The sequence below is a fragment of the Chiloscyllium plagiosum genome, unplaced genomic scaffold, assembly GCF_037043375.1.
Source record: "Chiloscyllium plagiosum isolate Xiang-an unplaced genomic scaffold, Cpla_swu_hap1 HiC_scaffold_50, whole genome shotgun sequence".
In the NCBI taxonomy this organism is placed as follows: domain Eukaryota; kingdom Metazoa; phylum Chordata; class Chondrichthyes; order Orectolobiformes; family Hemiscylliidae; genus Chiloscyllium; species Chiloscyllium plagiosum.
In genome coordinates, this window is record NW_028270188.1 from 46,810,288 (window position 1) to 46,836,198 (window position 25,911).

Sequence of the window (25,911 nt, forward strand, 5' to 3'; positions counted from 1 at the left end):
CATTTCTGAGAGGTCGGGTGGCTGTCCGCAGTGTGTCATAAACGTAGGTCTTCAGTCAGACCACGTGGCATTCTTAAGTTAGCTTAGTTCTGACTACAGGCTGGCAGCATTCAACCAGGACCAGTCATCAAGTTTCCATTCCTGATCACCATCCTGTAAAGATTTTGGACTCTGTGTGTCTGTCTGTGTGTGTGGGGGGGGGTGTGTATGTGTGTCTGTGTGTGTGTGTGGGGTGTGTGTCTGTGTGTGTGTGTGTGTCTGTGTGTGTGTGTGTCTGTCTGTCTGTGTGTGTCTGTCTGCCTGTGTGTGTGTGTCTATGTGTCTGAGTCTGTGTGTCTGTATGTGTCTGTGTGTGTGTGCGTGTCTGTGTGTGTGTGTGTGTGTGTCTGTGTCTGTGTCTGTGTCTGTGTGTGTGTGTATGTGGTTTTGCTTTGACTACCCTTTAAGTCAAATAGTCTGTCTTGAGGCCAGGGATGATCACTCGAGATACACAGATGGTCCCCAGTGAGGCAGGATAATGGAAGAGAATGCCTGAGAGTGAATGTTTGACGATATAGTGTGAGCAGCATGAAGGATCTGACCCTTTTTGTGGGTCTAATTTTCAGAATACGTTCCAGTGCTGTGCGGTTGTTCAGCCTTTGCAGGTTTTGAGGGTCAGAACCAGGTGACAATGGCCTATGGTTGTTGTACTGCTTTCGGTCTTTACACCCTTGTCTTCTTATGCTGTCTCCAAATATTAACCTCGCACCGATTGGCAAGCCTTACAGTCAGTGTCCGGGACCAAGGCTGAGGAGAGACAGCAACTTCTGAGCACCTTTGTATCTTTGGTTTCAGGCTGATGGTGAGAAAGTGCTGAGGGATGGGTGAAACAGGGGATATCCCTGGTTTAGTTCTCAGCAGGCCCTTCAATACATCCTGGCTGTTACACTTCACAGGTTAAAGATGAGAAGGTGGTGATAGACAAGTTTGACTTGACGGACTACGAGAAATGTGAAGAATTGCGCAAACCTAAAAGCCGAAGCAAGAAGAATCACAGCAAATTCATGTTGCTGCGGAGTGAACAGCCTGGTAACACGGTGAGCCTCTCTTTGTCTACACACTGCTGTCTGATGTTTGCGATCTGCTCCCCTCGAAACCACTCAGCATACTGCTTTCCCGGCAGCCCCTGCACTGAGGCTATGGAGAGCGAGATGTTCTTTCTGTCTGTAAAGAGCCCTGTCCTGTTAATTAATCCGCAGAGCTCCCCATACATGCCACTGCACCGCACTGTTAGCCCGACTGGCATTCTGAAGCTGGTTGTCTGTGTAATTCTTTGCACACCCAGGATTATTTCAACTCAACAAGATAGGTGGCAGTTATTTATGGCTCATTAATACTCTTACCTGCCTGGTTTAAGATTTAAATAAAGCCTGGATTTAACTGTCACTCATCATTAAATGGTGCATTCCTCATGGCAACATCTCTGCTGCCCGATCCAGTTTCTAACCAACCTGTACTCTCATGCAGAATAAATGTTGTTGAGCCCCTGAATTGGTAAACTTGCAAATTATCCTGCGAGAGAACTGTCTTTAAAATGTGTCTTTTTTTCAGCAACACGCAATGTATTGTTCGGTGGCTGTATTTCAGATCTTGTTGTGCACAAATTACAAAATATTACAGCAGTGACTGCATTTTAAATTTACTTCACATCGGCTGTATATTTTGTTGGAATATCCTGAAATTATGGAAGATTCTATATAAATTCTTCTTGTCCCAAAGTACTGCATTTACATTTCAGTTTACATGTATCATGAATAAATAACTATGGAATATTATGGAGTTATATTTGGTATCAATTTCATATCCCTCCAAACCTTTCCCAAACATGTATCTATCCAAGTGTCTTTTAAACATTGTTATTGTACCCGCACCCACCACTTCCTCAGGAAGTTCTTCCACACACGAACCACCCTCTGTGTAAAACGTTTGCCCCTCATGGCTTTTTTAAAACCTCCCTCCTCTTACCTTAAAATGTGCCCCCCAGCCTTGAAATCCCCCATCCGAGGGAAACGACAACTACCATTAACATTATCTATACCTTTCATTATTTTATAAACTTCTATCAGGTCGCCCCTCAATCTCCTTCGCTCCAATGGAAAACGGTCCCAGTCTATCCAGCCTTCCATGCCCGGCAACATCCTGGTAAATCTCCTCTGAGCCCTCTCCAGCTTAGTAACATCCTTCCTGTAACAGGGTGACCAGAACTGGACACAGTATTCCAGAAGAGGCCTCACCAATGACCTGTACAACCACAACATGACCTCCCAACTCAAAGGACTGAACAATTAAGGCAAGCGTGCCCAATGCCTTTTTAACCACCCTCTCTATATGTGACGTAAACCTCAAAGAATGATGTACTGCACCCCAGGTCCCTCTGTTCGACAACACTACCCATTAGTTTTACAAGCCTGACCTTGTTTGTTTAACCAAAATTCAATACCTCACAATAATCCAGATTGAACTCCATTTGCCATTTTCCAGCCCATTGACCCACTTGATCAAGATTCCTTTGTAATCTTAGAAAAGTCTTCACTGTATACCAAACCATCAATTTTGGTGTCATACTAACCATGCCTCTAAAGTCTCATCCAAATCATTTATATAAATGACAAACAGAGGACCCAGAACCGATCCCTGTGGACCACCAGTGGTCATCGGCCTCCAGGCCGAAAAGCAACCCTCCACTATTAGTCGATGTCTCTGGCCATTAAGCCAATGGTGTGTCCAATTGCCAAGCTCACCCTGAATCCCATGTGACCTAACGTCACTAATTAGTCAACCGTGCAGAGGCTTGTTAAAGGCGTCACTAAAACCCAAATGAGCAACATCTACTGCAGTGCCATCATCAATACCTTGGGTTCCTTCCACAAAAGAAAACTCAATCAAGTTTGTGAGACACGATTTTCCTACCTTACTGACTATCCCTAACCAATTTTTGCCTCTCTAAATTTCCATAAATCCTTTCTTTTAATAATTACCTCCAATAATGTACCCACAACCAGAGCCCAGGCTTACCCGTCTATAGATCCCTGGTTTCTCCTTACAGCCTCTCTTAAAACAAAGGTACAATACTCGCCACCCTCCCATCATCAGGCACCTCACCCATTCTTATAGATGATGCAAATATTTCTGCTTGCAAGGGGTTTCAAAATGTCCGGCCTTATTTCCCACAATGTTCTGGGATACATTAGAACAGATGCCAGAGATTTGTCCACCTTTATATTCTTTACCAGTCAACCATGTCCATATGTATCTGCTTCCAGGTCCCAAACCTGGTGTTCCTAGCTGTGAGCCCTGAGGAGAAAGAATCCTGGATTAATGTTCTGAGCAGTGCGCTCAGTCAAGCAAAGAATCATGTCCTTGATGAGGTAATGACACACATCATTGCTTTAGGAACAAGATACAGCAGACAATGAATTCAAGTGTCAGAGCACAGATGTTGTAGAGAGAGCTTGATTCTATATCCCTGTGCTGTCCCCGTCCTGGGAGGGTTTAATGGGGAGACAGTGTAGAGGGAGCTTTACTCTGTATCTAACCCCATGGTGTCCCCGTCCTGGGAGGGTTTGATGGGGGACAGTGTAGAGGGAGCTTTACTCTGTATCTAACCCCGTGCTGTCCCCGTCCTGGGAGGGTTTGATGGGGGACAGTGTAGAGGGAGCTTTACTCTGTATCTAACCCCATGGTGTCCCCGTCCTGGGAGTGTTTGATGGGGGACAGTGTAGAGGGAGCTTTACTCTGTATCTAACCCCATGGTGTCCCTGTCCTGGGAGTGTTTGATGGGGGGACAGTGTAGAGGGAGCTTTACTCTGTATCTAATCCCATGCTGTCCCTGTCCTGGGAGGGTTTAATGGGGAGACAGTGTAGAGGGAGCTTTACTCTGTACCTAACCCCGTGCTGTCCCTGGTCTGGGAGTGTTTGATGGGGACAGTGTAAAGGGAGCTTTACTCTGTATCTAACCCCGTGCTGCCCCTGTCCCTGAGAGTGTTTGATGGGGACAGTGTAGAGGGAGCTTTATTCTGTATCTAACCCCATGCTGTCCCTGTCCCTGGGAGTGTTTGATGAGGTCAGTGTAGAGGGAGCTTTACTCTGTATCTAACCCCATGCTGTCCCTGTCCCTGGGAGTGTTTGATGAGGGGGACAGTGTAGAGGGAGCTTTACTCTGTATCTAACCCTGTGCTGTCCATGTCCCTGGGAGTGTTTGATGGGGACAGTGTAGAGAGAGCTTTACTCTGTATCTAACCCCGTGCTGTCTATGTCCTGGGAATGTTTGATGGGGGGGACAGTGTAGAGGGAGCTTTACTCTGTATCTCACCCCGTGCTGTCCCTGTCCCTGGGAGTGTTTGATGGGGGGACAGTGTAGAGGGAGCTTTACTCTGTATCTAACCCCGTGCTGTCCCTGGTCTGGGAGTGTTTGATGGGGGACAGTGTAGAGGGAGCTTTACTCTGTATCTAACCCCGTGCTGTCCCTGTCCTGGGAGTGTTTGATGGGGGGACAGTGTAGAGGGAGCTTTACTCTGTATCTAACCCCGTGCTGTCCCTGTCCTGGGAGTGTTTGATGGGGGGGGACAGTGTAGAGGGAGCTTTACTCTGTAACTAATCCCGTGCTGTCCCTGTCCTGGGAGTGTTTAATGGGGGACAGTGTAGAGGGAGCTTTACTCTGTATCTAACCCCGTGCTGTCCCTGTCCTGGGAGTGTTTGATGGGGGACAGTGTAGGGGGAGCTTTACTCTATATCTAACCCCGTGCTGTCCATGTCCCTGGGAGTGTTTGATGGGGGACAGTGTAGAGGGAGCTTTACTCTGTATCTAACCCCGTGCTGTCCCTGTCCTGGGAGTGTTTGATGGGGGACAGTGTAGAGGGAGCTTTACTCTGTATGTAGCCCCGTGCTGTCCCTGTCCCTGGGAGTGTTTGATGGGGGGGACAGTGTAGAGGAAGCTTTACTCTGTATCTAACCCCGTGCTGTCCCTGTCCCTGGGAGTGTTTGATGGGGGGACAGTGTAGAGGGAGCTTTACTCTGTATCTAACCCCGTGCTGTCCCTGTCCCTGGGAGTGTTTGATGGGGGGGGACAGTGTAGAGGGAGCTTTACTCTGTAACTAATCCCGTGCTGTCCCTGGTCTGGGAGTGTTTGATGGGGGACAGTGTAGAGGGAGCTTTACTCTGTATCTAACCCCGTGCTGTCCCTGTCCTGGGAGTGTTTGATGGGGGGACAGTGTAGAGGGAGCTTTACTCTGTATCTAACCCTGTGCTGTCCCTGTCCTGGGAGTGTTTGATGGGGGGGGACAGTGTAGAGGGAGCTTTACTCTGTAACTAATCCCGTGCTGTCCCTGTCCTGGGAATGTTTAATGGGGGACAGTGTAGAGGGAGCTTTACTCTGTATCTAACCCCGTGCTGTCCCTGTCCCTGGGAGTATTTGATGGGGGACAGTGTATAGGGAGCTTTACTCTGTATCTAACCCCGTGCTGTCCCTGTCCCTGGGAGTGTTGTGATGGGGGACAGTGTAGAGGGAGCTTTACTCTGTATCTAACCCCGTGCTGTCCCTGTCCTGGGAGTGTTTGATGGGGGGACAGTGTAGAGGGAGCTTTACTCTGTATCTAACCCTGTGCTGTCCCTGTCCTGGAGTGTTTGATGGGGGGGGACAGTGTAGAGGGAGCTTTACTCTGTAACTAATCCCGTGCTGTCCCTGTCCTGGGAATGTTTAATGGGGGACAGTGTAGAGGGAGCTTTACTCTGTATCTAACCCCGTGCTGTCCCTGTCCCTGGGAGTATTTGATGGGGGACAGTGTATAGGGAGCTTTACTCTGTATCTAACCCCGTGCTGTCCCTGTCCCTGGGAGTGTGTGATGGGGGACAGTGTAGAGGGAGCTTTACTCTGTATCTAACCCCGTGCTGTCCCTGTCCTGGGAGGGTTTGATGGGGGGACAGTGTAGAGGGAGCTTTACTCTGTATCTAACCCTGTGCTGTCCCTGTCCTGGGAGTGTTTGATGGGGGGGGACAGTGTAGAGGGAGCTTTACTCTGTAACTAATCCCGTGCTGTCCCTGTCCTGGGAGTGTGTGATGGGGGACAGTGTAGAGGGAGCTTTACTCTGTATCTAACCCCGTGCTGTCCCTGTCCCTGGGAGTGTGTGATGGGGGTCAGTGTAGAGGGAGCTTTACTCTGTATCTAACCCCGTGCTGTCCCTGTCCTGGGAGGGTTTGATGGGAGACAGGGTATATATGAGCTTAGTACACTTGTATTAATTTGGCGGGGTGGTGGGGGGTGGGGGGGAGGGAGTGGTGGTGGTGGGGGGAGGGGGGAGGGAGTCGTGGTGGGGGGGAGGGGGGAGGGAGTGGTGGTGGGGGGGGGGGAGGGAGGGAGTGGTGGGGGGAAGGGGGGAGGGAGTGGTGGTGGGGGGGAGGGAGGGAGTGGTGGTGGGGGGAGGGGGGAGGGAGTGGTGGTGGGGGGGAGGGGGGAGGGAGTCGTGGTGGGGGGGAGGGGGGAGGGAGTGGTGGGGGGGAGGGAGGGAGTGGTGGGGGGGAGGGGGGAGGGAGTGGTGGTGGGGGGAGGGGGGAGGGAGTCGTGGTGGGGGGGAGGGGGGAGGGAGTGGTGGTGGTGGGGGGGAGGGAGGGAGTGGTGGGGGGAAGGGGGGAGGGAGGGAGTGGTGGGGGGAAGGGGGGGAGGGAGTGGTGGTGGGGGGAGGGGGGAGGGAGTGGTGGTGGGGGGGAGGGAGGGAGTGGTGGTGGGGGGGGGAGGGAGTGGTGGTGGGGGGAGGGGGGAGGGAGTGGTGGTGGGGGGAGGGGGGAGGGAGTGGTGGTGGGGGGAGGGGGGAGGGAGTGGTGGTGGGGGGAGGGGGGAGGGAGTGGTGGTGGGGGGAGGGAGGGAGTGGTGGTGGGGGGAGGGGGGAGGGAGTGGTGGGGGGGGGGAGGGAGGGAGTGGTGGTGGGGGGAGGGGGGAGGGAGTGGTGGGGGGGGGGAGGGAGGGAGTGGTGGTGGGGGGAGGGGGGAGGGAGTGGTGGTGGGGGGAGGGGGGAGGGAGTGGTGGTGGGGGGAGGGGGGAGGGAGTGGTGGTGGGGGGAGGGAGGGAGTGGTGGTGGGGGGAGGGGGGAGGGAGTGGTGGGGGGGGGGAGGGAGGGAGTGGTGGTGGGGGGAGGGGGGAGGGAGTGGTGGTGGGGGGGAGGGGGGAGGGAGTCGTGGTGGGGGGGAGTGGGGAGGGAGTGGTGGTGGGGGGAGGGGGGAGGGAGTCGTGGTGGGGGGGAGGGGGGAGGGAGTGGTGGTGGTGGGGGGGAGGGAGGGAGTGGTGGGGGGAAGGGGGGAGGGAGTGGTGGTGGGGGGAGGGGGGAGGGAGTGGTGGTGGGGGGGGGAGGGAGTGGTGGGGGGAGGGGGGAGGGAGTGGTGGTGGGGGGGAGGGAGGGAGTGGTGGTGGGGGGGGGAGGGAGTGGTGGTGGGGGGAGGGGGGAGGGAGTGGTGGTGGGGGGAGGGAGGGAGTGGTGGTGGGGGGGGGAGGGAGTGGTGGTGGGGGAGGGGGGAGGGAGTGGTGGTGGGGGGAGGGGGGAGGGAGTGGTGGGGGGAAGGGGGGAGGGAGTGGTGGTGGTGGGGGGGAGGGAGGGAGTGGTGGGGGGGAGGGGGGAGGGAGTGGTGGTGGTGGGGGGGGTGGTGGTGGTGGTGGGGGGAGGGGGGAGGGAGTGGTGGTGGGGGGGAGGGAGGGAGTGGTGGTGGGGGGTGGGGGAGGGTGGAGTGGTGGTGGTGGTGGTGGTGGGGGGGTGTGGTGGGTGTGGTGGTGGGGGGTGGGGGAGGGAGTGGTGGTGGTGGGGGGGGGGTGGTGGTGGTGTGGGGGGGGGGAGGGTATGGTGGTGGGGGGGTGTGGTGGGGGGAGGGGTGAGGGAGTGGTGGTGGTGGGGGGGGGAGGGAGTGGTGGGGGGGGGGAGGGAGGGAGTGGTGGTGGTGGTGGGGGGGGGTGGTGGTGGGGGGTGGGGGAGGGTGTGGTGGTGGTGGGGGGGGGTGGTGGGTGTGGTGGTGGGGGGTGGGGGAGGGTGTGGTGGTGGGGGGGGGAGGGAGTGGTGGTGGTGGTGGGGGGGGGGTGGTGTGGGTGGTGGGGGTGGGGGAGGGTGTGGGTGGTGGGGGGGTGGTGGTGGTGGTGGGGGGTGGGGGAGGGTGTGGTGGTGGGGGGTGGTGGTGGTGGTGGGGGGTGGGGGAGGGGTGTGGTGGTGGTGGGGGGGGGGGGGTGGTGGGGGGGGGAGGGAGTGGTGGTGGGGGGGTGGGGGAGGGTGTGGTGGTGGGGGGTGGTGGTGGTGGTGGGGGGTGGGGGAGGGTGTGGTGGTGGGGGGTGGTGGTGGTGGTGGGGGGTGGGGGAGGGTGTGGTGGTGGGGGGTGGTGGTGGTGGTGGGGGGGGGAGGGAGTGGTGGTGGGGGGGTGGGTGGTGGAATGTGGTTGAGTTGAGGGGGTGGGTCTTTACTCCTGCACGTCCGGCCCATGTGCCTCTGACCGAGCGCAGTTCCCAACCCTGTCACCTGTTTGATTCCAGGTCACTGTTGACGAGGAAAGCTTTCTCGCTCACCCAACTCGAGACCGCGTGAAGATCCAGCACGCTCGCCGACCGCCCACTCGTGGTCACTTGATGGCAGTGGTGAGTGGGTTCCTCCTTATTCACAAACGTGCTGGTTCGGAGCAGGAGTCAGGTATCCTTGGGCCTGCTCTATCATTCATTAGGTCCATGGCTGATGTGATCATAACCCCAACTCCTCGACCCCAGCTGTACCCGCGTTAGTCAGAATCTGCCGATTTCCGCTTTAAAAATATCCAATGACCCTGCCTCATGGAGAATGAAAGATCCAAAAAATCATGATGTTCAGAGAAACATTCCCCTCATCTCTGTCTTAAATGGAGCACCCCTTATTTTTAAACTGTATCCCCTCGTTCCCTTCTCTCCGTAAGGAGAACATATCTCTCCTGCAGACACTTTGTTAAGTGCCCTCAGAATGTCATCGTTTTCAATAAGATCGACTCTCACTCTCCTCAGCTCCCAACAGATAAAGGTGCAGCCAGCCCAGACATTCCTCAGCGGCGAACCAGCGTTTCAAGTATCAGTTTGTGGAACCCCCTCTGAACTGTTTCTAATGGCGTTGTATTCTTTACTAAATAAGGCTGGAGAATTGGGTTGAGAAACATATCAGGCAAATATTCAAATGGAACAGCAGTCTCGGTTGGCCAAGTGGCCTAATCCTGCTCTTTGATCCTATGGTCCTATGGAGACCATCAGTGTACACGGCACAGCAGATGTGGTTTCACCAATGTCCTGTACAACTGAAACAAGATATTTATATTCTATTCCACTTGCAATAAACTACAATTTCCTTCTCAATCACTTGTTGTACCTGAAAACTAACTTTGTGATTCATGTACTAGAACACCTAGATCCCTCATCTACCTTTAAATTTAAATAACTGCTGATTTCCTGTTCTTTTTCTCAAAATGGACATGTTCACTTTTCCCCACATTATACTCTGCTTGTCAATTTCTTTGCCCCCTCAACCTGTCTATAGCTCTTAGCAGATTCCTTACGTCCTCCTTACAACTTGTTTTCCTAACTGATATTACATCATCAGCAAATGTCAGAGTACTGAGTACAGGAGTTGGGAGGTCATGTTGCGGCTGTACAGGACATTGGTTAGGCCACTGTTAGAATATTGTGTGTAATTCTGGTCTCCCTCCTATCGGAAAGATATTGTGAAACTTGAAAGGGTTCAGAAAAGATTTACAAGGATGTTGTCAGAGTTGGAGGATCTGAGCTACAGGGAGAGGCTGAACAGGCTGGGGCTGTTTTCCCTGGAGCGTCGGAGGCTGAGGGGTGTCCTTATAGACGTTTATAAATTTGTGAGGGGCATGGATAGGGTAAATAGGCAAAGTCTTTTCCCTGGGGTCGGGGAGTCCAGAACTAAAGGGCATAGGTTTAGGGTGAGAGGGGAAAGATATAAAAGAGACCTAAGGGGCAACTTTTTCACGCAGAGGGTGGTACGTGTATGGAATGAGCAGCCAGAGGATGTGGTGGAGGCTGGTACAATTGCAACATTTAAGAGGTATCTGGATGGGTATATGAATAGGAAGGGTTTGGAGAGATATGGGCCGGGTGCTGGCAGGTGGGACTAGATTGGGTTGGGATATCTGGACGGGTTGGACAGGTTGGACCGAAGGGTCTGTTTCCGTGCTGTACATCTCGATGACTCTGAGTAACTGATATCAGTTGTAAATAATTGAGGTCCCAGAACCAATTTCTGAAGCACACCATTTGATACTTATTGCCCAACTGAAAGTGACCCATATTCCTGTTACTTATTCTATTCTGTTACTCTATTTCCCGTTAATTAGTTCAGTTGGCTAGATGGCTGGTTTGTGATACAGAGTGATGCCAACATCATGGGTTCAATATCTGCACCAGCTGAGGTTACTTCTCTACCTTTCGCCTTGCCTGAGGTGCGATGACCCTCAGGTTAAACCACCACTCTCTAATGAGAGAGCAGTCCTATGGTCTGGTAAGACTCTGGTGACTTTTTATCCATACTATTACATTACCCTGTGTGTCATCAACCTTTATCTCGAGTTCTGATTTTTGTTCTGGCACCTTCCAATCCCTCCTGGAAATCTAAGTACAGCACATCCACACGTGATCCTTAAATCACGTTGCTCATTGCTTCCTCAAAGAGCTTGAACATATTAGTCAGCACAATTCCCTTTCACAAAGCCATGCTGACCTTTACAATTGTATTCATATTTTCTAAGCTCTCTGCTATATCTTCTTTAATAATAATCTACCCAACAGTGTGGAAAATTGTCCTGATTATGTCCTGTGCATAAAAATCAGGACAAATCCATCTCAGCCAATTAACACCCTATTGGTCCACACTTGGACATCAGTAAAAGTGAATGGAAGGTGTCATCAGTAGTGCTGTTAAGTAGCACTTGTTGGGCGACAACCTGCTCAATGACGCTCAGTTTAGGTCCTGCTGGGGCCACTCAGCTCCTGATCTCGGTTCAAACATGAGCAATTAAAATACATACAAAGGACATGTCTGGGACCACAGTGTCCAATAGGGAGGAGGAACTGAAAGCAGTCAGCCGTGAAATGTTATTGTGGAAACTAATGGGAAGGAGAAGCTGTGCTTGACAAATCTTCTGGAATTTTCTGAGCTAACCAGTAGACTGGATAAGGGGGAGCCAGTAGATGTCATTCACTTGGATTTTAAGAAGGCTTTCGATAAGGTCCCACGTAAGAAATTTGCAAGGTAAAAACGAGGAGTGCAGACGCTGGAAACCCGAGTCTGGATTAGAGTGGTACTGGTCAGGCAGCATCCAAGGAGCAGGAAAATCGACGTTTCGGGCAAAAGCCCTTCATCAGGGATACAGCCTGGTTGGCAAACAGGAAAATAGGGATTAGGAATAAACATGCTCTTTTCCGGTTTGCAGGGAGTGATTACTGGGGTACTGCAGGGCTCAGTACCTTGACCCCAGATGTTCACAATAGATATTAATGATTTAGATGAGGGAACTAAATGTAATATCTCCCAATTTGCAGACGGCACAAAGCTGGGGGGAAGGGTATGTTGTGGTAAGGATGCAGAGAAATGTCAGTGCGGTTTGGACATGTTAAGTCAGTGAGGAAATAGGTGGAAGATGCAGTATAATGTGGAGAAATGTAAGGTTATCTATTTTGATGACAAAAAACAGGCAGACAGATTATTATCTGAATGGGGGTGAATCGGGGAAGAGGGTGGTCGAACACGTTCTGAATGTCCTTGTGCATCAGTTGCTGAGAATAAGCACTGAGGTACAGCAGGCAGTGAAGAGGCAAATGGTATACTGACCGTCATAGCAAAAGGATTAGGGGGTGAAGGAGCTGGAATGTCTTGCTCCAACTGTATACAGTATTGATAAAACCAACAACACCCAGAGAATTGTGTGTCGTTTTGGTCTTCTTATATGAGGGAGATGTTTTGGTGATTGTGGCAGTACAAAAAAAGATTTACTAAACTGATTGCTGGAATGGCAAGACTGACATGTGGGGAGACACTGGATCTATTAGACCCATATTCACTAAAGCTTAGAAAAATGTCGGGGGACCTCCTAGATATCTATAAAATTCTCACGGATTAGACAGGGTAGATGCAGGAAGGACGTTTTCAATGACCAGGGAGTCCCAAACAAAAGGGGCATAAACTAAGGATAAGAGCTAGGCCTTTTAGGATAAATTCCTTCAGGCAGAGACTGGTGGAATTCTCTGCTACAGGAAACTATTCCGGCCAAGAAAGGTGTAGGTATAGCTCTTAGGACTGAAAGGACCAAGGATAAGTGGAGAAGTTGGGAGCAGGGAACTGAATTGAATGATTACCCATGAGTATAATGAAGGGTGGGGAGCAGGCTCAAAGGGCTGAGTGGCCTCCTGCTACTCCAAATTCTGCAATTCTGTTTGCTATTGGTAGAACCAGAGCAGAGAAGGAATGCTGTATTATGATACTCCTGACAAGAGGCAAGTAACGTCTGTGTCATACAAGCGTTAGACACTAACCATCTCCAACTGAAAATCTAGTCATGGCCCCTAGACATGTAACTGCATTATCATCACTGAGAGGCCCTCCTCCCACACCCAGCTGTGAACATCCTGGGGTTACCACTGAAAAGAAACTGAAGTGGACCAGCCTCACAAATACAATGGCTATAAAAGCAGGATGTAGCTGGGAACCTTGTAGTGAGAACTCACCAGCCACTGTCTATAAAACACCAATGGAGGGTGTGATGCTGGGATGGCTGCAGCTCTGACAGTACTCTTCGGGACCAAGCAAACATGTACCATGTACGAAACACACTGCATAACTTCACCAAAGGTTCTGTGACAGCGCCTTACAAACTCCACAATCACCTCCCTTCAGTCAGAGGTCACAGGGCACCTGGTTATAGTCCCAACAGGTTTGTTTGAAAGCACAAGCTTTTGGAACACTCTGCCTTCGCCAAATGAAGTCACTCCAGCTGACAAAGGAGCAGTGCTCCCAAAGCTTGTGTCTTCAAATAAACCTGTTGGACTACAATCTGGTGTCACGTGACTTCTGACTTTGTCCATCCCAGTGCGACATTGGCGCCTCCATGTCACAACTTCCAATCAGGACAAAGCCTAATCCTCTTGATTATATCCTCCAGTCCCTCCTCCACTGATGCTCAGTAGCAGCGGTGAGTACACGTTACACGTTACACGTTACACGTTACAATTCACCAGTGCTCCTTAGACGGTGCTTCCCTTTTGAAGAAAAGGGCAGCCTGTAAGTTCCCCTCCAAGCCACTCACCATCCTGACTTGACGTTCCTGCAGTATTGCTGGGTCAAAATCCTGGAATCACCTCCGTAAGGGCATTGGAGGTTTACCTCCAGTAAATTGACTGCAGCTGTTCCAGAAGGCACCTCACCACTTTCTGAAGAGTAATTATGAACAGGAAGTAAATGCTGACCCAGCCAGTGGCACCCATACCCATGAGTAAAACAAATCCAGCATTGGATGTGAAATTACCTGGCACATACTTTCCTGTGTCCTGTCTTTTTGTCTTTCTTGAAGGGAGAAGTCACATTCCATTGTTTTCCTATTTGATGGGATCTCAACTTCACTTAGCTGTCAGAGCGCAGTTACAGAACTATTGGGCAGGTCAATGTTGGTCTACAGCTGGAACAATATTGGAGATTTCTACCCTAGAAAGCCTTGAGTCGAGCGGGCTCCAACATGGTTTGAGGTCTAGGGAGGTTTCATAGCTAAAGGAATTAGGTCAGGACTTCAATCCTAGAATTTCAGTGAGTTGTGGCCAATGCTCCCTTTAAGCTCTGTTGCTGTGGAGAAATATGAAAGACCCACGCAGTTTCTTCATAAACTGGCCCCTTTCAGTTGCCACATGTATGGACAAACAAGTACACCGAAACAAATGATCTGTCCAATCCTCGAAGAAGTTAGAGGTTGGAACACTTGTCTAGGGTGGCAGTCAGTCTGTAATATTGCCGGAATTTCATCTCAGGTACGGATGGTTCCTGATGGTAAGCCGATCTTAGCACAAGAGGAAGATCTGTTCACCCCGAGGCAGCAAATGAAATAGTGACCATCTCAAGAGGCCACATCAGCTCCCGCTTTAAAGCCTCCACAGCCTGTGGGAGGGACTGGAATTGATTGGTTGGGCACAGAATAGAACAGTAAATTTGGGAACTATCCCACGTTCAGTGGGTTTAGGAATGGAGCAGCTGCTTCCACCAACAGTCCGATGGCTGAAGCATTAAAACGTTTCTTTATTTTTTTATATGGAAAGACAGCAAGGCCATCATTGTTGGCCATTCCGACATGTCCTTGAACGGAGCGGCTTGCTGGGACTGTTTCACAGGGCAGTTGTAAGCCAGCCACATTGCAGTGGTTCTGAAATTACGTGTAGTGCATACCAGGTAAGGTCAGCGGTTTACCTTCCTTAAAGGATATGAGAGAAGCAGATGGGTTTTAACAATGGTACTTTCATGGTCACCATCACTGGGGTCAGTCCTCAATCCCAGCATTTACTAACTGAATTTAAATTCCATCATTCACTGTGGTGGGATTCAAACCTACATCCCCACAGCATGAGCCTGGGCCTCTGGATTACCAGGCCAGTGACATTGCTACCAGCTCTCTGATTTAATTAGCCTGGAGACCTCTGGAATGATCAGCTGTGGTTCCTTCACATGATCATTAACTTGGTGGAAATCAACCACATCTAAGAAGAGTGGAAAGGACAAGGAAAGGTAAATAGGTACAGGTGGGATTCGGATACTGCGTTTGCAAAGGATAAACACTAAAATTGACTGACTGGCCGCACGGCCTGTATCCATTTTCGAATTAGTGTGTTTGCATGTTGGCAATGCCAGGATCAAGCAGCAATGCCCTCTGTGGTCGCAAATATTCACGATCCGGGCACTTAGGGTGAGCTTCTGGGGAATCTCATCCCAACAAGAACAATTTCACTGACAAAGTTAAAAATCACACAACCCCAGGTTATAGTCCAACAGGTTTAATTGGAAGCACTAGCTTTCGGAACGACAATCACCTGATGAAGGAGCGTCGCTCTGAAAGCTAGTGTGCTTCCAATTAAACCTGTTGGACTATAACCTGGTGTTGTGTGATTTTTAACAATTTCACTGACAGTTTGAGAGATTGAGAGAATATTCAAAAATTATGTTGTGTTTGACCTAAACAAGATTTGTGAAGTGTTTGTCTGGTATCCACAGGCTTCTACCTCCACATCTGATGGCATGTTGACTCTCGATCTGATCCAGGAGGAGGATATAGCCCTGGATCACCGCGGGACTTGTGCAGATGGTTCCTGTACCAACCACCTTGGTACCAGCCAGCACAAACTGAACTATGAAAGCTCCACTAAAACCTCAGAGAAGGGAAACACGGTGACAGAGAAGGATTGTTCCTCCAGGGTGGGCAGACTGCAGAAGAGAGGAGACAGCTGGCAGAGGGAATCCGCCACCTCTCTAGATCGGGAGGGGAGCTCCTCACCAGACATTCCAAAAAAACTACCCTTTGCAGAGTTAAACAAGTGTGCATCAGAGGAAATTCTGTCACGAGCCGGATCTACGAACAAGTCTGCATTACGGAAAGGCTTTGCCACTCAGTCGAGCAATATAGAATGGGAGAAACTAGGGCGGGTCAGGGAACTCATTATACTGAAACTGGAGGGAACTCAGCAGCTGTTACTGGAGGCTGGCGGCCATGGGAGCCGGAAAAGGCAGAACAGAGACTCCCCAGGGGTATCAGAGGGGCAGGTCGCTCCGAATGACGCTGAGTGGCTACTCACTGAGGCTCTGTCCAACTGGAACCAAGCCAAGCAGGTTCTGCAGGAGGTTAAGGAACTGAGGGACCTCTGCAAGAAATCAGCTCGAATGTACGCAGAACCAGCACTGGGGTCAGCCAGCCAACCTCCTTACAGGGGAAGTCTGATGTGAACTTCCCAGGTCTACAATGTGTGTCTTGGTAATCCTCCTTCTCTTGTCCAAATGGAAGACTTTGAGCATGCTGGCAAAGGGTCGCTTGGTTTCGCCGTGACCTTAACTTGGATTTAGTCCTGCAGGAACAGATGGGTCTTATGGCCTGAACTTGTGCCATCCTATCTGGAAGGGAAGAGCTATGAATTCACCTCATTCCACCAAGGACGCGGTTGTCTGTGATGAGGATTGGAAATTTTTCAATGCAAAGCCTATGTAACAAAGTGGAGGGAATGGCATCTGAAACAAATTTGGCCGAGTGTTTTGGGGTTGGTTGAGGGTGAGGGATGGAAACCCCAAAAGCTTGTCGGGGTGAGACTGCCCTGAGAACTGGGAAAAGTAGAAGGACCCTTTCCTTTCTTGTTGGTTATCAGTATTTCCACCTTGAAACAACATCGGGATAAGGTTTTACACAAAAACAAAGTACGGCAGATCCTGGAGATTTGGAAATAAAAACTAAAAGTGCAGGAAATACACAGCAGGTTACACTGCATCTGTGGACAGAAAAACACAGATAAGATTTCAGATCACCAGAAGGCTGATGAAAGGTCACAATCTGAAATGTTACCTCCATTTCGATCTCCATGGATGCTGTCAAACTTATTGCCCACTTCCAGCATTTTCTGTTTTTAATTTCAGGATCGTCTACTCAGTACCAGAGATCCCATGATCCAGACCTTTTAAAGGAGCTGTCCTGGATATGTCAAAATTTGAAAACTGGCTATCAGTCCCTGACATGGAGATTTATTTTCCAACAATATTAAATGTCAGTGAATAACCTCAGAACTCAAACAAGCCACCCCACAATCCCACTTATGCCTTTGTTTCTTCTTTCCTAACCAACCAAACAGCATTATTACTGCCCTCCCCTCCTCACCCATGCTCCGAGCTTTAGCACATCGATAACTCAGTGGTTTGCACTGCTGCCTCACAGCTCCAGGGACTCAGGTTCGATTCCACCCTCGGGCGACTGTCTGTGTGGAGTTTGCACGTTCTCCCCGTGTCTGCGTGGGTTTCCTCCGGGTGCTCCGGTTTCCTCCCACAGTCCAAAGGTGTGCAGGTCAGGTGGATCAGCCCCTAGTGGCTAGGGATATGAAGGTTAGCCCTCAGAAATGTGGGGCTACAGTGTGGCTGGGTGGGACGCTTTGCGGAGGTTCAGGGTGGACTTGATGGACCAAGTTGCCTGCTTCCTATCTGTAGGGATTCTGTGATATCCTGCCCATCTTTTCTTCATCCCCGCCCCTAACAACTCCTCACCTTCCGCGCCCCCCCCCCCCCTCACAACCCCACTCCAGTTCCTAGCCTGTCTCACCTATCTTCCCTTCAGCTGTATCCTGCCCCGGTGAGGATTGTCCTTGTGAGGATCAAATACGGGTGCCACATCTCCTCCTGGGCAGCAACCTTAGTGGGAGGTGAATAAACTTGACCATTGGGTGCCAACTAGCTCACAGGATCTAGTTGTCCAAACTCCATGGGGAAGGGAGGGTTACAAAGAACTTGTAACATTCTGATCTTTGTAAAGTGGTGGGGGTAAGAAATTGACTAACTGACCATGTAGCAATGCAAGGTGGGCCTCCTGTCCTTCTTGCAAGAGGGGCACACACTTATCTAATCAAGCTCAGAAATATCAGTACCTTAGCGGAGGGGTTTACGTGGTCCAAACATTTTACGATGCTTCTAATTGCTCTGTGTTCTTAAGGTGCTATGAGTCCTGTCAGATCCGTTACTGTCCAACTATTTATTCAAGCACAGTCTTACATCAGCCGAAAGGAATAGACTATAACCTCAGTCACAATCACCATCTTCCTGTTGATTTCAAGGGTGCCCTGATGTTCTGAGTCTTGCAGAACAATTCAGAGTAAGCAATATCAGAGAAGTGATAGGCTAAGGATGTTTCATTTTTCCAAGATTAACCTCTGGGTCTTCCCTTCCCCCCCCCCCCCCCCCGAGCACTGTCAGATCCTGATCTATCTTTATGCCTTTTGAATTTTTTTGAAGCTGTGATTTTAATACAATTAAATTAAGCTCAGTAAAACTAACTGCATCCTGTCTCTGTTTTGTGTATAATGCCCGGACCATATTAAATAGAGAAGCAAATTACAGCAGATGTTCTGATGAAGAGTCAAATTGACCCGAAATGGTAGCTTGCTCTGTCCATCAATGCTGCTCAATCGGCTGTGATTTCCAACGTTTTCTTTTCGGTATAATACATTATACAGCTTCGGGAGTGTGGTGCTGGAAAAGCACAGCAGGTCAGGCAGCATCTGAAGAGCAGGAGAATCGATGTTTTGGGCTTAAGTCCTTTTTTAGGAAGGGCTGTCTTGAACACTTCCTCTCGACTTTCCTATTTGAATATCTCCACAACTGCCTTTGTAAAATAATCGTGCTGTAAACACACCCTCCTACCAGTGGAGGGGGTGGGCATGGTGTTTGCTGAAGTACTATCACTGGCATAAACATATTATTGTGTCACAAGTTTACATAGTCATACAGCATGGAAACATAGTCATACAGCACAGAAACATAGTCACGCAGCACGGAAACATAGTCATACAGCACGGAAACATAGTCATACAGCACGGAAACATAGTCATACAGCACGGAAACATAGTCATACAGCACGGAAACATAGTCACGCAGCACGGAAACATAGTCATACAGCACGGAAACATAGTCATACAGCACGGAAACATAGTCATGCAGCATGGAAACATAGTCATACAGCATGGAAACATAGTCATACAGCACGGAAACATAGTCACGCAGCATGGAAACATAGTCATACAGCACGGAAACATAGTCATACAGCACGGAAACATAGTCACGCAGCATGGAAACATAGTCATACAGCATGGAAACATAGTCATACAGCATGGAAACATAGTCATGCAGCACGGAAACATAGTCATACAGCACGGAAACATAGTCATACAGCACGGAAACATAGTCATACAGCATGGAAACATAGTCATACAGCACGGAAACGTAGTCATACAGCACGGAAACATAGTCACACAGCACGGAAACATAGTCATACAGCATGGAAACATAGTCATACAGCACGGAAACATAGTCATACAGCATGGAAACATAGTCATACAGCACGGAAACATAGTCATACAGCACGGAAACATAGTCACACAGCATGGAAACATAGTCATACAGCACGGAAACATAGTCATACAGCACGGAAACATAGTCATACAGCACGGAAACATAGTCATACAGCAGGGAAACATAGTCATACAGCATGGAAACATAGTCATACAGCACGGAAACATAGTCATACAGCACGGAAACATAGTCACACAGCACGGAAACATAGTCATACAGCAGGGAAACATAGTCATACAGCATGGAAACATAGTCATACAGCACGGAAACATAGTCATACAGCACGGAAACATAGTCATACAGCATGGAAACATAGTCATACAGCACGGAAACGTAGTCATACAGCACGGAAACATAGTCACACAGCACGGAAACATAGTCATACAGCATGGAAACATAGTCACACAGCACGGAAACATAGTCATACAGCATGGACACATAGTCATACAGCACGGAAACATAGTCATACAGCATGGAAACATAGTCATACAGCAGGGAAACATAGTCATACAGCATGGAAACATAGTCATACAGCACGGAAACATAGTCATACAGCACGGAAACATAGTCATACAGCATGGAAACATAGTCATACAGCACGGAAACATAGTCATACAGCATGGAAACATAGTCATACAGCACGGAAACATAGTCATACAGCACGGAAACATAGTCATGCAGCACGGAAACATAGTCATACAGCACGGAAACATAGTCATGCAGCACGGAAACATAGTCATACAGCACGGAAACATAGTCATACAGCATGGAAACATAGTCATGCAGCACGGAAACATAGTCATACAGCATGGAAACATAGTCATACAGCATGGAAACATAGTCATACAGCACGGAAACATAGTCATACAGCACGGAAACATAGTCATGCAGCACGGAAACATAGTCATACAGCACGGAAACATAGTCATGCAGCACGGAAACATAGTCATACAGCACGGAAACATAGTCATACAGCATGGAAACATAGTCATACAGCACGGAAACATAGTCATACAGCACGGAAACATAGTCATGCAGCACGGAAACATAGTCATACAGCACGGAAACATAGTCATGCAGCACGGAAACATAGTCATACAGCACGGAAACATAGTCATACAGCATGGAAACATAGTCATGCAGCACGGAAACATAGTCATACAGCATGGAAACATAGTCATACAGCATGGAAACATAGTCATACAGCACGGAAACATAGTCACACAGCACGGAAACATAGTCATACAGCACGGAAACATAGTCATACAGCATGGAAACATAGTCATACAGCACGGAAACATAGTCACACAGCACGGAAACATAGTCATACAGCACGGAAACATAGTCACACAGCACGGAAACATAGTCATACAGCACGGAAACATAGTCATACAGCACGGAAACATAGTCACACAGCACGGAAACATAGTCATACAGCACGGAAACATAGTCACACAGCAGGGAAACATAGTCATACAGCATGGAAACATAGTCATACAGCACGGAAACATAGTCACACAGCATGGAAACATAGTCATACAGCACGGAAACATAGTCATACAGCATGGAAACATAGACATACAGCACGGAAACATAGTCATACAGCACGGAAACATAGTCATACAGCACGGAGACATAGTCATGCAGCACGGAAACATAGTCATACAGCACGGAAACATAGTCATACAGCATGGAAACATAGTCATACAGCATGGAAACATAGTCACACAGCACGGAGACATAGTCATGCAGCACGGAAACATAGTCATACAGCACGGAAACATAGTCATACAGCATGGAAACATAGTCATACAGCATGGAAACATAGTCACACAGCACGGAAACATAGTCATACAGCACGGAAACATAGTCACACAGCACGGAAACATAGTCATACAGCATGGAAACATAGTCATACAGCATGGAAACATAGTCACACAGCACGGAAACATAGTCATACAGCACGGAAACATAGTCATGCAGCACGGAAACATAGTCATACAGCACGGAAACATAGTCATACAGCATGGAAACATAGTCATACAGCATGGAAACATAGTCATACAGCATGGAAACATAGTCACACAGCACGGAAACATAGTCATACAGCACGGAAACATAGTCACACAGCATGGAAACATAGTCATACAGCAGGGAAACATAGTCATACAGCATGGAAACATAGTCATACAGCACGGAAACATAGTCATACAGCATGGAAACATAGTCATACAGCACGGAGACATAGTCATGCAGCACGGAAACATAGTCATACAGCACGGAAACATAGTCATACAGCATGGAAACATAGTCATACAGCATGGAAACATAGTCACACAGCACGGAAACATAGTCATACAGCACGGAAACATAGTCACACAGCATGGAAACATAGTCATACAGCAGGGAAACATAGTCATACAGCATGGAAACATAGTCATACAGCACGGAAACATAGTCATACAGCATGGAAACATAGTCATACAGCACGGAAGCATAGTCATACAGCATGGAAACATAGTCATACAGCATGGAAACATAGTCATACAGCACGGAAACATAGTCACACAGCACGGAAACATAGTCATACAGCACGGAAACATAGTCACACAGCATGGAAACATAGTCATACAGCAGGGAAACATAGTCATACAGCACGGAAACATAGTCATACAGCATGGAAACATAGTCATACAGCACGGAAACATAGTCATACAGCATGGAAACATAGTCATACAGCACGGAAACATAGTCACACAGCACGGAAACATAGTCATACAGCACGGAAACATAGTCATACAGCACGGAAACATAGTCATGCAGCACGGAAACATAGTCATACAGCACGGAAACATAGTCATACAGCACGGAAACATAGTCATGCAGCACGGAAACATAGTCATGCAGCACGGAAACATAGTCATACAGCACGGAAACATAGTCATGCAGCACGGAAACATAGTCATACAGCACGGAAACATAGTCATACAGCATGGAAACATAGTCACACAGCACGGAAACATAGTCACACAGCACGGAAACATAGTCACACAGCACGGAAACATAGTCACACAGCACGGAAACATAGTCATACAGCATGGAAACATAGTCATACAGCATGGAAACATAGTCATACAGCACGGAAACATAGTCATACAGCATGGAAACATAGTCACACAGCACGGAAACATAGTCACACAGCACGGAAACATAGTCACACAGCACGGAAACATAGTCACACAGCACGGAAACATAGTCACACAGCACGGAAACATAGTCACACAGCATGGAAACATAGTCATACAGCATGGAAACATAGTCATACAGCACGGAAACATAGTCATACAGCACGGAAACATAGTCATACAGCATGGAAACATAGTCACACAGCACGGAAACATAGTCATACAGCATGGAAACATAGTCATACAGCACGGAAACATAGTCACACAGCACGGAAACATAGTCATACAGCATGGAAACATAGTCACACAGCACGGAAACATAGTCATACAGCATGGAAACATAGTCACACAGCACGGAAACATAGTCACACAGCACGGAAACATAGTCATACAGCACGGAAACATAGTCATACAGCACGGAAACATAGTCATACAGCATGGAAACATAGTCATACAGCACGGAAACATAGTCATACAGCATGGAAACATAGTCACACAGCACGGAAACATAGTCATGCAGCACGGAAACATAGTCATACAGCATGGAAACATAGTCATACAGCACGGAAACATAGTCATAAAGCACGGAAACATAGTCATACAGCATGGAAACATAGTCATACAGCACGGAAACATAGTCATACAGCATGGAAACATAGTCATACAGCACGGAAACATAGTCATACAGCATGGAAACATAGTCATACAGCATGGAAACATAGTCATACAGCACGGAAACATAGTCATACAGCATGGAAACATAGTCATACAGCATGGAAACATAGTCATACAGCACGGAAACATAGTCATACAGCACGGAAACATAGTCATACAGCATGGAAACATAGTCATACAGCACGGAAACATAGTCATACAGCATGGAAACATAGTCATACAGCACGGAAACATAGTCATACAGCATGGAAACATAGTCATACAGCACGGAAACATAGTCATACAGCACGGAAACATAGTCATACAGCACGGAAACATAGTCATACAGCATGGAAACATAGTCATACAGCACGGAAACATAGTCACACAGCACGGAAACATAGTCATACAGCATGGAAACATAGTCATACAGCACGGAAACATAGTCATACAGCATGGAAACATAGTCATACAGCACGGAAACATAGTCATACAGCATGGAAACATAGTCATACAGCACGGAAACATAGTCACACAGCACGGAAACATAGTCATACAGCACGGAAACATAGTCACGCAGCACAGAAACATAGTCATACAGCACGGAAACATAGTCATACAGCACGGAAACATAGTCATGCAGCACGGAAACATAGTCATACAGCACGGAAACATAGTCATACAGCGTGGAAACATAGTCATACAGCACGGAAACATAGTCATACAGCACGGAAACATAGTCTTACAGCACGGAAACATAGTCATGCAGCATGGAAACATAGTCATGCAGCACGGAAACATAGTCATACAGCACGGAAACATAGTCATACAGCACGGAAACATAGTCATACAGCACGGAAACATAGTCATGCAGCACGGAAACATAGTCATACAGCACGGAAACATAGTCATACAGCACGGAAACATAGTCATACAGCATGGAAACATAGTCATGCAGCACGGAAACAGTCATACAGCACGGAAACATAGTCATACAGCATGGAAACATAGTCACGCAGCACGGAAACATAGTCATACAGCACGGAAACATAGTCATACAGCACGGAAACATAGTCATACAGCATGGAAACATAGTCATACAGCATGGAAACATAGTCATACAGCATGGAAACATAGTCATACAGCATGGAAACATAGTCATACAGCACGGAAACATAGTCATACAGCATGGAAACATAGTCATACAGCACGGAAACATAGTCATACAGCATGGAAACATAGTCATACAGCACGGAAACATAGTCACACAGCACGGAAACATAGTCATACAGCATGGAAACATAGTCATGCAGCACGGAAACATAGTCATACAGCATGGAAACATAGTCATACAGCATGGAAACATAGTCATACAGCACGGAAACATAGTCACGCAGCACAGAAACATAGTCATACAGCACGGAAACATAGTCACACAGCACGGAAACATAGTCATACAGCACGGAAACATAGTCATGCAGCATGGAAACATAGTCATACAACACGGAAACATAGTCACACAGCATGGAAACATAGTCATACAGCACGGAAACATAGTCACACAGCACGGAAACATAGTCATACAGCACGGAAACATAGTCATACAGCACGGAAACATAGTCATACAGCACGGAAACATAGTCATGCAGCATGGAAACATAGTCATACAGCATGGAAACATAGTCACACAGCACGGAAACATAGTCATACAGCACGGAAACATAGTCATGCAGCACGGAAACATAGTCATACAGCATGGAAACATAGTCATACAGCACGGAAACATAGTCATACAGCACGGAAACATAGTCATACAGCACGGAAACATAGTCATACAGCACGGAAACATAGTCATGCAGCACGGAAACATAGTCATACAGCACGGAAACATAGTCACACAGCATGGAAACATAGTCATACAGCACGGAAACATAGTCATGCAGCACGGAAACATAGTCATACAGCACGGAAACATAGTCACACAGCATGGAAACATAGTCACACAGCATGGAAACATAGTCATACAGCATGGAAACATAGTCATGCAGCACGGAAACATAGTCATACAGCACGGAAACATAGTCACACAGCATGGAAACATAGTCACACAGCACGGAAACATAGTCATACAGCACGGAAACATAGTCATGCAGCACGGAAACATAGTCATACAGCATGGAAACATAGTCATACAGCACGGAAACATAGTCATACAGCACGGAAACATAGTCATACAGCACGGAAACATAGTCATACAGCACGGAAACATAGTCATGCAGCACGGAAACATAGTCATACAGCACGGAAACATAGTCATACAGCACGGAAACATAGTCATACAGCACGGAAACATAGTCATGCAGCACGGAAACATAGTCATACAGCACGGAAACATAGTCACACAGCATGGAAACATAGTCACACAGCATGGAAACATAGTCATACAGCATGGAAACATAGTCATACAGCACGGAAACATAGTCATACAGCACGGAAACATAGTCATACAGCATGGAAACATAGTCACACAGCACGGAAACATAGTCATACAGCACGGAAACATAGTCATACAGCACGGAAACATAGTCATACAGCACGGAAACATAGTCATACAGCACGGAAACATAGTCATACAGCACGGAAACATAGTCATACAGCATGGAAACATAGTCATACAGCACGGAAACATAGTCATACAGCACGGAAACATAGTCATACAGCACGGAAACATAGTCATACAGCACGGAAACATAGTCATGCAGCACGGAAACATAGTCATACAGCACGGAAACATAGTCATACAGCACGGAAACATAGTCATGCAGCATGGAAACATAGTCATACAGCATGGAAACATAGTCATACAGCACGGAAACATAGTCATACAGCATGGAAACATAGTCATACAG

At 48.2% G+C, this 25,911-nt stretch overlaps 1 protein-coding gene across 2 annotated transcripts in view; it reads left to right on the top strand.

The window, feature by feature from the left end:
- The window catches only part of LOC122544730 (pleckstrin homology domain-containing family O member 1-like), a 113,022-nt gene extending 94,943 nt beyond the window's left edge, over nt 1-18,079 (top strand). Inside the window, exons 1-5 of one of the 2 annotated variants that reach the window (XM_043684032.2) lie at nt 395-841; nt 936-1,076; nt 3,303-3,407; nt 8,537-8,638; nt 15,285-18,079. In XM_043684032.2, coding sequence (XP_043539967.2) covers nt 839-841; nt 936-1,076; nt 3,303-3,407; nt 8,537-8,638; nt 15,285-16,010 — 1,077 coding nt within the window. In that variant the 5' untranslated portion in view covers nt 395-838 and the 3' untranslated portion in view covers nt 16,011-18,079. Of the gene's footprint in view, nt 1-394; nt 842-935; nt 1,077-3,302; nt 3,408-8,536; nt 8,639-15,284 lie in introns of those variants that run through there. The other variant, XM_087985001.1, reaches the window with a different exon arrangement.
- The last annotated feature ends 7,832 nt before the right edge of the window (nt 18,080-25,911 follow it).